Genomic DNA, 12,500 nt, shown 5'->3' with positions numbered 1-12,500 from the left:
GGGTGATAACAACAAGGATTATAACGTGATTTTGGTACTAAAGGCCAAAATAATGCCATTGTCGATAGTGATTAATAGTGATACATGAAATGATGAAAATAATGACGATGATAACCGGTGCTAATGGAGGCAATAATGATAGTAATAGAAAAAAGTAGCAGAGAATTATGATACTGAAATAATTTGCGGAAAGACATAATAATAATAATAAATTGCTATTAAATAATAATAATAGTAATTATGACGTGATTATTATGATAATAGATGCAAAAAAATAAAAGTAACATCAAAGATCAAAGTATTTCCTTGGACCATAAACGGTCACAATTAGTCTAAATTACTGGCGTTCAAACGGACCCTATACTTATTTCAGAAACCAATATAAACCAAGATCTTTTAAGTTCCTATTAATCATAGCATTAAAGTAAAAGACTGCAGTTTTTTTATGCAGTTTTAGCTGTAAATTCGTACTCATGAATGTATCACCATTAACTTTGCGTGAGTAAAGTTTAGTGCAAAGAGCATTGTTTTATTATATGTGTCCATGGCCTCAATTCACTGTATAGGTAAAATGCATTATATCTCTTTTTCTCTCTCTTCTCTCTTTCTCTTTCTCGCTGTCCTCTTCTCTCCATCTCTGTTCTCTGTTCTCTCTCTCTCTCTCTCCCTCTCTGTTCTCTTCTCTCTCGCTCTCTCTCTCTTCTCTCACATCTTTAGATCATTTGAATCTCTTTCCTCCCTTTTATTCGTTAATCTCATTTTCGCTTCCGTCTTCGAAGTCGCTTACCTGCAGAATAACACGAAAGTTGCAGACGGATTATGAGGAACCTTTATGAGTGGATTGCCCCATGATCCACCATAGATTTTGATGCATTCGGATCTTAATAAAATTGTGGGAGACTTTGGGGAATCTGCCCCTTAGGATTCGTTGTATTTTCAAATGTGGGTAAACTCTCGTTATTTCAAGGTATTTCGGCTATTTGATGATTATGGCAGTATAACACATGGTAATATTTAAATTATTTCAACCATGATGTCCCTATCATAATCACTGACCCAGTATCAACATCGTATGGAATGTCCATGAAATGTAACACAGCACAGTGTTTTGCAATTTCTGTTCCACTTCTATCGCAAGAATAACCCGCATGCAGTAGTTCAGAATTCTATCACGCGATACGAGAGGTTGAAGTTTAATCCTGGAGTCCAAGTCAATGTATATATTAAAAAAATCATGGCTGTAATAAATTTGTAGTCTACATAAATACCTACTCACATACCGATATGTATATATATAATGTGTGTCTCTCTCTCTCTCTCTCTCTCTCTCTCTCTCTCTCTCTCTCTCTCTCTCTCTATATATATATATATATATATATATATATATATATATATATATATATATATATATCATTTTCAGCGAATGTTATCAAGCCCTTATTTCGCCGCGTTCTATGCCCTTCTCATTCCAGGGAGTTATCAAGGTACATTGTGCATGCACATTAACGTAGAATGCCGTAGCTCACTGTTGCCTCAAGGCTCAAGCACTGGTGGTTCATACACTGGCAACTCTTCTGGAACCGGAATAGCTTCGAACGCTGGTTGTTCATACACTGGCAACTCTTCTGGAACCGGAATAGCTTCGAACGCTGGTTGTTCATACACTGGCAACTCTTCTAGAACCGGAATAGCTTCGAACGCTGGTTGTTCATACACTGGCAACTCTTCTAGAACCGGAATAGCTACGAACGCTGGTTGTTCATACACTGGCAACCATTCTAGAACCTGAATAGCTTCGAACGCTGGTTGTTCATACACTGGCAACTCTTCTAGAACCGGAGTAGCTACGAACGCTGGTTGTTCATACACTGGCAACCATTCTAGAACCTGAATAGCTTCGAACGCTGGTTGTTCAGGTTGAACTTGTACAGCTTTGGATGCTGCTTGTTCAGGTACATACTCTGGCAACTCTTCTTGAACCTGTACAGCTTCGGACGCTGGTTGTTCAGGTTCATACTCTGGCAACTCTTCTTGAACCTGCACAGCTTCGAACGCTGGTTATTCAGGTTGAACTTGTACAGCTTTGGACGCTGCTTGTTCAGGTTCATACTCTGGCAACTCTTCTTGAGCTTGTACAGCTTCGGACACTGCTTGTTCAGGTTCATATTCTGGCAACTCTTCTTGAGCTTGTACAGCTTTGGACACTGCTTGTTCAGGTTCATACTCTGGCAACTCTTCTTGAGCTTGTACAGCTTCGGACGCTGCTTGTTCAGGTTCATATTCTGGCAACTCTTCTTGAACCTGTACAGCTTCGGACGCTGCTTGTTCAGGTTCATACTCTGGCAACTCTTCTTGAACCTGTACAGCTTCGGACGCTGCTTGTTCAGGTTCATACTCTGGCAACTCTTCTTGAACCTGTACAGCTTCGGACGCTGCTTGTTCCGGTTCATACTCTGGCAACTCTTCATGAACCTGTACAGCTTCGGACGCTGCTTCTTCAGGTTCATACGCTGTCAACTCTTCTTGAACCTGTACAGCTTCGGACGCTGCTTGTTCAGGTTCATACTCTGGCAACTCTTCTTGAACCTGTACAGCTTCGGACGCTGCTTGTTCAGGTTCATACGCTGGCAACTCTTCTTGAACCTGTACAGCTTCGGACGCTGCTTGTTCAGGTTCATACTCTGGCAACTCTTCTTGAACCTGTACAGCTTCGGACGCTGCTTCTTCAGGTTCATATACTGGCAACTCTTCTTGAACCTGTTCAGGTTCGAATGCTGGTTGTTCAGGTTCATACGCTGGCAACTCTTCTTGAACCTGATCAGCTTCGGACGCTGCTTGTTCAGGTTCATACTCTTGCAACTCTTCTTGAACCTGTACAGCTTCGGACGCTGCTTGTTCAGGTTCATACTCTTGCAACTCTTCTTGAACCTGTACAGCTTCGGACGCTGCTTGTTCCGGTTCATACTCTTGCAACTCTTCTTGAACCTGTACAGCTTCGGACGCTGGTTGTTCAGGTTCATACTCTGGCAACTCTTCTTGAACCTGTACAGCTTTAGACGCTGCTTGTTCAGGTTCATACTCTGGCAACTCTTCTTGAGCTTGTACAGCTTCGGACGCTGCTTGTTCAGGTTCATATTCTGGCAACTCTTCTTGAACCTGTACAGCTTCGGATGCTGCTTGTTCAGGTTCATACTCTGGCAACTCTTCTTGAACCTGTACAGCTTTAGATGCTGCTTGTTCAGGTTCATACTCTGGCAACTCTTCTTGAACCTGTACAGCTCCGGACGCTGCTTGTTCCGGTTCATACTCTTGCAACTCTTCTTGAACCTGTACAGCTTCGGACGCTGCTTGTTCAGGTTCATATACTGGCAACTCTTCTTGAACCTGTACAGCTTCGGACGCTGCTTGTTCAGGTTCATACTCTGGCAACTCTTCTTGAACCTGTACAGCTTCGGACGCTGCTTGTTCAGGTTCATACACTGGCAACTCTTCTTGAACTTGTACAGCTTCGAACGCTGCTTGTTCAGGTTCATATACTGGCAACTCTTCTTGAACCTGTACAGCTTCGGACGCTGCTTGTTCAGGTTCATACTCTGGCAACTCTTCTTGAACCTGTACAGCTTCGGACGCTGCTTGTTCAGGTTCATACTCTGGCAACTCTTCTTGAACCTGTACAGCTTCGGACGCTGCTTGTTCAGGTTCATACTCTGGCAACTCTTCTTGAACCTGTACAGCTTCGGACGCTGCTTGTTCAGGTTCATATACTGGCAACTCTTCTTGAACCTGTTCAGGTTCGAATGCTGGTTGTTCAGGTTCATACTCTGGCAACTCTTCTTGAACCTGTACAGCTTCGGACGCTGCTTGTTCAGGTTCATACTCTGGCAACTCTTCTTGAACCTGTACAGCTTCGGACGCTGCTTGTTCAGGTTCATACACTGGCAACTCTTCTTGAACCTGTACAGCTTCGGACGCTGCTTGTTCAGGTTCATACTCTGGCAACTCTTCTTGAACCTGTACAGCTTCGGACGCTGTTTGTTCAGGTTCATATTCTGGCAACTCTTCTTGAACCTGTACAGCTTCGGATGCTGCTTGTTCAGGTTCATACTCTGGCAACTCTTCTTGAACCTGTACAGCTTTAGACGCTGCTTGTTCAGGTTCATACCCTGGCAACTCTTCTTGAACCTGTACAGCTTCGGACGCTGCTTGTTCCGGTTCATACTCTTGCAACTCTTCTTGAACCTGTACAGCTTCGGACGCTGCTTGTTCAGGTTCATATACTGGCAACTCTTCTTGAACCTGTACAGCTTCGAACGCTGCTTGTTCAGGTTCATATACTGGCAACTCTTCTTGAACCTGTTCAGGTTCGAATGCTGGTTGTTCAGGTTCATACGCTGGCAACTCTTCTTGAACCTGTACAGCTTCGAACGCTGCTTGTTCAGGTTCATACGCTGGCAACTCTTCTTGAACCTGTACAGCTTCGAACGCTGCTTGTTCAGGTTCATATACTGGCAACTCTTCTTGAACCTGTTCAGGTTCGAATGCTGCTTGTTCAGGTGCATACACTGGCAACTCTTCTTGAACCTGTACAGCTTCGAACGCTGCTTGTTCAGGTTCATACTCTGGCAACTCTTCTTGAACCTGTTCAGGTTCGAATGCGGGTTGTTCAGGTTCATATACTGGCAACTCTTCTTGAACCTGTACAGCTTCGAACGCTGCTTGTTCCGGTTCATACTCTTGCAACTCTTCTTGAACCTGTACAGCTTCGAACGCTGCTTGTTCAGGTTCATACTCTGGCAACTCTTCTTGAACCTGTTCAGGTTCGAACGCTGCTTGTTCAGGTTCATACACTGGCAACTCTTCTTGAACCTGTTCAGGTTCGAATGCTGGTTGTTCAGGTCCATAAACTTTCTCTAGAAGTATCTCTAGATTTTTTTAAATTTGGGGTAGAGGTAGTTCTATTACCAGTGGTTGATCAAGAAATTGTTCAGCTTCTGGTACAAGTGAAAACTGTTCAGGTCCAAAACCTGGTTGACCCTGAGACTGTTCAGGTCCAAGATTTTTTAAAATTTGGGGTAGAGGTAGTTCTATTACCAGCTTCGCCGTTCCCATTTGACAGTGGGAAGATTCCTGAACTGCTGCCACCTGCTGTCTTTGCCCATGTGGTTGATCAAGAAACTGTTCAGCTTCTGGTACAAGTGAAAACTGTTCAGGGTTAACTGGTTAACCCTGAGACTGTTCAAGTCCAAGATTTTTTAAAATTTGGGGTAGAGGTAGTTCTATTACCAGCTTCGCCGTTCCCATTTGACAGTGGGAAGATTCCTGAACTGCTGCCACCTGCTGTCTTTGCCCACGTGGTTGATCAAGAAACTGTTCAGCTTCTGGTACAAGTGAAAACTGTTCAGGTCCAAACCCTGGTTGACCCTGAGACTGTTCAGGTCCAAGAACTGGTGATTGCCCATGTTCTTGAGGAAGCATCTCAAGTAGAGGTGGCACCTTTTCCAGCAAGTCAATACCTCCTTGTGCCAGGTTCCTCCAACCCATTTCGGGCTGGGATGACTCCGATTCTTCTCGTGAAGCCTTTCTTAGAACTGGTGGTTGCCCACGTTCTTGAGGAAGCATAAGTAGAGGTGGCACCTTTTCCAGCAAGTCAATACCTCCTTGTGCCAGGTTCCTCCAACCCATTTCGGGCTGGGAGGGATCCGATTCTTCTCGTGAAGCCTTTCTCATCATTGGCTGAGGTTGCACTCTTGCAGAAATGATCCTGATCACAGTTAACAGGAGGATTAAAGCAAGCAACTTACTGCTTAGCAACTCTACCAAAATTATCGAAAAGAGCAAAACGAAACAAAATCCAATGGTGTAGTCCTGGATCCGTACAAGTGTGTGCTTGTGTTCGCTACATGCGTTACTTTCTCTAACAGTTTTATTCATTTTGAAAATGTTTTAAAGTCTTTAATTACCTAGATACGTCATTTCCGTTTGATTAATAAACCGCACGCAAACACACTAGCACATACAATACCTTTTCTTGGAACATCGTTATACCCTTGGTAGACGGGGGAGGGGGGGAGCAGGAGGAGGAGGGGGAAGGGGGGGAGAAGGAGGAGGAGGGGGAAGGGGGAGGATGGGTAGAGGGAGGAGGAGGGTGGGGGGTTCTCTCTTTCTTTCTCTATTTTTATATTTCTCTTTCTCTCCCTCCTCTCTATCTCTCTCTCTCTCTTTCTCTCCATCTCTCTCCATCTCTCAGGGGGGAGGGGGGAGGGGGGGTGGGGGGGGGAGGGAGGAGGGGGGTAGGGATGAGGAGGGAGGTGGGGGGTTCTCTCTTTCTTTCTCTTTCTTCCTCTCTTCTTTCTCTATTTCTATATTTCTCTTTCTATCCCTCCATCTCTCCATCTCCCTCTCTCTCTTTCTCTCCATCTCTCTTTCTCTTTCTTTCTCTTTCTTCCTTTCTTTCTATCTCTTTCCCTCTATCTCTCTCTCTTCCTCTCCCTCTCTCTCTCTTTCTCTCCCTCTCTCTCTATGTATAATGTATATATGTGTTTGTTTGGTTCTGGCTGTGGGTGTGTGATACACACCTACATATAATACATACATGTGTGCGTGTGTATATATATCTTTCTCTCCCTCTATCTCTCTTCCTCTATCTCTCTCCCTCTCTCTTTATGTATATATATAATGTGTGTGTGTGGTTCTGGCTTATATCCCGTCTCACACTCTCTCTCTCTCTCCCTCTCCCTCTCTCTCCCTCTCTCTCTCTCCCTCTCCCTCTCCCTCTCCCTCTCCCTCTCTCTCTCTCTCTCTCTCATACACATCATAGCATAGCCATATTCGAGGGTTCCACATATTAAGAATTAATATATGCCCACAAATTATACGCTTATGTACGTAATATGCAAATGCCAGTAGAGTTGGAACCTGAATAGCTTCGAACTGGCAACTCTTCTTGAATTATATATTATATATTATATATATATATATATATATATATATATATATATATATATATATATATATATATATATATAATATATATATATATTGTTATATATGTTATCAAGCCCTTATTTCTCATTCCAGGCACTGTTCATACACTGGCAACTCTTCTGGAACCTGTACAGCTTTGGACGCTGCTTGTTCAGGTTCATACACTGGCAACTCTTCTTGAACCTGTACAGCTTCGGACGCTGCTTGTTCAGGTTCATACTTCGAACGCTGGTTATTCAGGTTGAACTTGTACAGCTTTGGATGCTGCTTGTTCAGGTTCATACTCTGGCAACTCTTCTTGAACCTGTACAGCTTTAGACGCTGCTTGTTCAGGTTCATACTCTGGCAACTCTTCTTGAGCTTGTACAGCTTCGGACGCTGCTTGTTCAGGTTCATAGTCTTGCAACTCTTCTTGAACCTGTACAGCTTCGGACGCTGCTTGTTCCGGTTCATACTCTTGCAACTCTTCTTGAACCTGTACAGCTTCGGACGCTGCTTGTTCAGGTTCATACTCTTGCAACTCTTCTTGAACCTGTACAGCTTCGGACGCTGCTTGTTCAGGTTCATACTCTTGCAACTCTTCTTGAACCTGTACAGCTTCGGACGCTGCTTGTTCAGGTTCATACTCTTGCAACTCTTCTTGAACCTGTACAGCTTCGGACGCTGCTTGTTCAGGTTCATACTCTTGCAACTCTTCTTGAACCTGTACAGCTTCGGACGCTGCTTGTTCAGGTTCATACTCTTGCAACTCTTCTTGAACCTGTACAGCTTCGGACGCTGCTTGTTCAGGTTCATACTCTTGCAACTCTTCTTGAACCTGTACAGCTTCGGACGCTGCTTGTTCAGGTTCATACTCTTGCAACTCTTCTTGAACCTGTACAGCTTCGGACGCTGCTTGTTCAGGTTCATACTCTTGCAACTCTTCTTGAACCTGTACAGCTTCGGACGCTGCTTGTTCAGGTTCATACTCTTGCAACTCTTCTTGAACCTGTACAGCTTCGGACGCTGCTTGTTCAGGTTCATACTCTTGCAACTCTTCTTGAACCTGTACAGCTTCGGACGCTGCTTCTTCAGGTTCATACTCTTGCAACTCTTCTTGAACCTGTACAGCTTCGGACGCTGCTTGTTCAGGTTCATACTCTTGCAACTCTTCTTGAACCTGTACAGCTTCGGACGCTGCTTGTTCAGGTTCATACTCTTGCAACTCTTCTTGAACCTGTACAGCTTCGGACGCTGCTTGTTCAGGTTCATACTCTTGCAACTCTTCTTGAACCTGTACAGCTTCGGACGCTGCTTGTTCAGGTTCATACTCTTGCAACTCTTCTTGAACCTGTACAGCTTCGGACGCTGCTTGTTCAGGTTCATACTCTTGCAACTCTTCTTGAACCTGTACAGCTTCGGACGCTGCTTGTTCAGGTTCATACTCTTGCAACTCTTCTTGAACCTGTACAGCTTCGGACGCTGCTTGTTCAGGTTCATACTCTTGCAACTCTTCTTGAACCTGTACAGCTTCGGACGCTGCTTGTTCAGGTTCATACTCTTGCAACTCTTCTTGAACCTGTACAGCTTCGGACGCTGCTTGTTCAGGTTCATACTCTTGCAACTCTTCTTGAACCTGTACAGCTTCGGACGCTGCTTGTTCAGGTTCATACTCTTGCAACTCTTCTTGAACCTGTACAGCTTCGGACGCTGCTTGTTCAGGTTCATACTCTGGCAACTCTTCTTGAACCTGTACAGCTTCGGACGCTGCTTGTTCAGGTTCATACTCTTGCAACTCTTCTTGAACCTGTACAGCTTCGGACGCTGCTTGTTCAGGTTCATACTCTTGCAACTCTTCTTGAACCTGTACAGCTTCGGACGCTGCTTGTTCAGGTTCATACTCTTGCAACTCTTCTTGAACCTGTACAGCTTCGGACGCTGCTTGTTCAGGTTCATACTCTTGCAACTCTTCTTGAACCTGTACAGCTTCGGACGCTGCTTGTTCAGGTTCATACTCTTGCAACTCTTCTTGAACCTGTACAGCTTCGGACGCTGCTTGTTCAGGTTCATACTCTTGCAACTCTTCTTGAACCTGTACAGCTTCGGACGCTGCTTGTTCAGGTTCATACTCTTGCAACTCTTCTTGAACCTGTACAGCTTCGGACGCTGCTTCTTCAGGTTCATACTCTTGCAACTCTTCTTGAACCTGTACAGCTTCGGACGCTGCTTCTTCAGGTTCATACTCTGGCAACTCTTCTTGAACCTGTACAGCTTCGGACGCTGCTTCTTCAGGTTCATACTCTTGCAACTCTTCTTGAACCTGTACAGCTTCGGACGCTGCTTCTTCAGGTTCATACTCTGGCAACTCTTCTTGAACCTGTACAGCTTCGGACGCTGCTTCTTCAGGTTCATACTCTGGCAACTCTTCTTGAACCTGTACAGCTTCGGACGCTGGTTGTTCAGGTTCATACTCTGGCAACTCTTCTTGAACCTGCACAGCTTCGAACGCTGGTTGTTCAGGTTCATATGGCAACTCTTCTTGAACCTGTACAGCTTTGGATGCTGCTTGTTCAGGTTCATATTCTGGCAACTCTTCTTGAACCTGTACAGCTTCGGACACTGCTTGTTCAGGTTCATATTCTGGCAACTCTTCTTGAACCTGTTCAGGTTCGAATGCTGGTTGTTCAGGTTCATACTCTGGCGACTCTTCTTGAACCTGCACAGCTTCGAACGATGGTTATTCAGGTTGAACTTGTACAGCTTTGGACGCTGCTTGTTCAGGTTCATATTCTGGCAATTCTTCTTGAACCTGTACAGCTTCACCTGCCGTAGCTCACTGTTGCCTCAAGGCTCAAGCACTGGTGGTTCATACACTGGCAACTCTTCTGGAACCGGAATAGCTTCGAACGCTGGTTGTTCATACACTGGCAACTCTTCTGGAACCGGAATAGCTTCGAACGCTGGTTGTTCATACACTGGCAACTCTTCTAGAACCTGAATAGCTTCGAACGCTGGTTGTTCATACACTGGCAACTCTTCTAGAACCTGAATAGCTTCGAACGCTGGTTGTTCATACACTGGCAACTCTTCTGGAACCTGAATAGCTTCGAACGCTGGTTGTTCATACACTGGCAACTCTTCTGGAACCTGAATAGCTTCGAACACTGGTTGTTCAGGTTCATACACTGGCAACTCTTCTTGAACCTGAATAGCTTCGAACGCTGGTTGTTCAGGTTCATACACTGGCAACTCTTCTAGAACCGGAATAGCTTCGAACGCTGGTTGTTCATACACTGGCAACTGTTCTGGAACCTGAATAGCTTCGAATGCTGGTTGTTCAGGTTCATACACTGGCAACTCTTCTTGAACCTGAATAGCTTCGAACGCTGGTTGTTCAGGTTCATACACTGGCAACTCTTCTTGAGCCTAAATAGCTTCGAACGCTGGTTGTTCAGGTACTGGCAACTCTTCTTGAACCTGAATAGCTTCGAACGCTGGTTGTTCATACACTGGCAACTGTTCTGGAACCTGAATAGCTTCGAATGCTGGTTGTTCATACACTGGCAACTGTTCTGGAACCTGAATAGCTTCGAATGCTGGTTGTTCGGGTACTGGCAACTCTTCTTGAGCCTAAATAGCTTCGAACGCTGGTTGTTCAGGTACTGGCAACTCTTCGTGAACCTGTACAGCTTCTAACGCTGCTTGTTCAGGTTCATACACTGGCAACTCTTCTTGAACCTGAATAGCTTCGAACGCTGGTTGTTCAGGTTCATACACTGGCAACTCTTCTAGAACCGGAATAGCTTCGAACGCTGGTTGTTCAGGTACTGGCAACTCTTCTTGAACCTGAATAGCTTCGAACGCTGGTTGTTCAGGTTCATACACTGGCAACTCTTCTAGAACCGGAATAGCTTCGAACGCTGGTTGTTCAGGTACTGGCAACTCTTCTTGAACCTGAATAGCTTCGAACGCTGGTTGTTCAGGTTCATACACTGGCAACTCTTCTTGAGCCTAAATAGCTTCGAACGCTGGTTGTTCAGGTACATGCACTGGTAACTCTTCTTGAACCTGTTCAGGTCCAGAAACAAGTAACAGTTTCTCTAGATTTTCTTTAATTTGGAGAATACCTTCATACACAGGTAACAGTTTCTCTAGAAGTATCAGACCTTCATACACTGGCAATTCTTGAACCTGTTCAGCTTCGAATGCTGTTTCAGGTGTACGTTCATTATGAATTATAATTATACCTTCCTCATTAAGTAACTTTAAAATCTACACTGGCAAATCTTGAACCTGTCCAAAAACTGATAGAAGTATCTATAGATTTTCATTAATTTGGAGTAGAATATCTAAAATTTCTTGAGGTACCATTTTAGATTGAGATTCCTGAAACTGTTTAGGTCCAAACCCTGGTTGCTGAAACTGTCCAGGTCCAAGAACTGGTTTAGATTGAGATTCCTGAAACTGTTTAGGTCCAAACCCTGGTTGCTGAAACTGTCCAGGTCCAAGAACTGGTTTAGATTGAGATTCCTGAAACTGTTTAGGTCCAAACCCTGGTTGCTGAAACTGTCCAGGTCCAAGAACTGGTTTAGATTGAGATTCCTGAAACTGTTTAGGTCCAAACCCTGGTTGCTGAAACTGTCCAGGTCCAAGAACTGGTGGTTGCCCAGGAAGCAGCTCTTTGCGTCGTCTGTGGGCAGTGCCAAGGAGGGCCATCTTCTGGGCTTCACAGATGGTGTTGTTGCCAGGAATCTTATTCGTTGCTTCGTCGCCACGCTCTTCTTGAGGAAGCATCTCAAGTAGAGGTTGCACCTTTTCCAGAAAGTCCATTACTAGTGCCATTACGGGCTGGGAGGACTCCGATTCTTCTCGTGAAGCCTTTTTCATCATTGGCTGAGGTTGCACTCTTGCAGAAATGATCCCGATGACCACAGTTAACAGGAGGATTAAAGGAAGCAACTTACTGCTAAGCAACTCTACCAAAATTACCGAAAAGAGCAAAAGGGAACAAAATCCAATGGTGTAGTCCTGGATCCATACATTATGCTTGTATTCGCTACATGCGTTACTTTCTCTAACAGTTTTATTCATTATGAAATGTTTTACAGTCTTTAATTACCTAGATACGCCATTTCCGTTTGATTATTGTCTAATAAGCACACAATACCTTTTCTTGGAACATCGTTAAACCCTTGGTAGACGTTACCAACCTCTCTATTTTCATTTCTCTCCCTCTATCTTTCTATCTCTCCCTCTCTCTATCTCTCTCCCTCTCTCTCTCTATCTTTCTCTCCCTCGTTCTCTCTTTCTTTCTCTCTCTCCCACACTCTCTGTTTCTCTGTCTAACTTTTCTTTAATCCCTTTCTTTCTTTCTCTCTCTCTATCCCTCTTTCTCTCCCTATCTCTCTATCTCTTTCTCCCCCGCTCTGTCTTTTTTTTTCTCTTTCTCTCTCTATATAAGTATATTTTCTTTCCCTCTCTCTATGTATATATATGTATATTTGTATATATGGGTGTTTGTGGCTGCGTGCGTGTAG

At 44.4% G+C, this 12,500-nt stretch overlaps 2 protein-coding genes across 2 annotated transcripts in view; both read right to left on the bottom strand.

Moving 5' to 3' along the window:
• LOC113807504 (uncharacterized) overlaps window positions 1-12,500 on the bottom strand; it is a 39,897-nt gene that overhangs the window by 263 nt on the left and 27,134 nt on the right. The window lies entirely within an intron of this gene.
• LOC138860767 (uncharacterized) lies at window positions 7,004-12,178 on the bottom strand. The gene is made up of 2 exons (XM_070119065.1): window positions 9,856-12,178; window positions 7,004-7,110 (listed from the first exon to the last, which is right to left on the bottom strand). The coding sequence occupies exon 1, from the start codon at window positions 12,052-12,054 to the stop codon at window positions 11,281-11,283; it is 774 nt and encodes a 257-aa protein (XP_069975166.1). The 5' UTR covers window positions 12,055-12,178; the 3' UTR covers window positions 7,004-7,110; window positions 9,856-11,280.

The sequence above is a fragment of the Penaeus vannamei genome, chromosome 43 (assembly GCF_042767895.1).
Source record: "Penaeus vannamei isolate JL-2024 chromosome 43, ASM4276789v1, whole genome shotgun sequence".
Lineage (NCBI taxonomy): Eukaryota > Metazoa > Arthropoda > Malacostraca > Decapoda > Penaeidae > Penaeus > Penaeus vannamei.
Note: the sequence above shows the minus strand (reverse complement) of the source record. Positions and strands in the feature narration are given on the sequence as shown.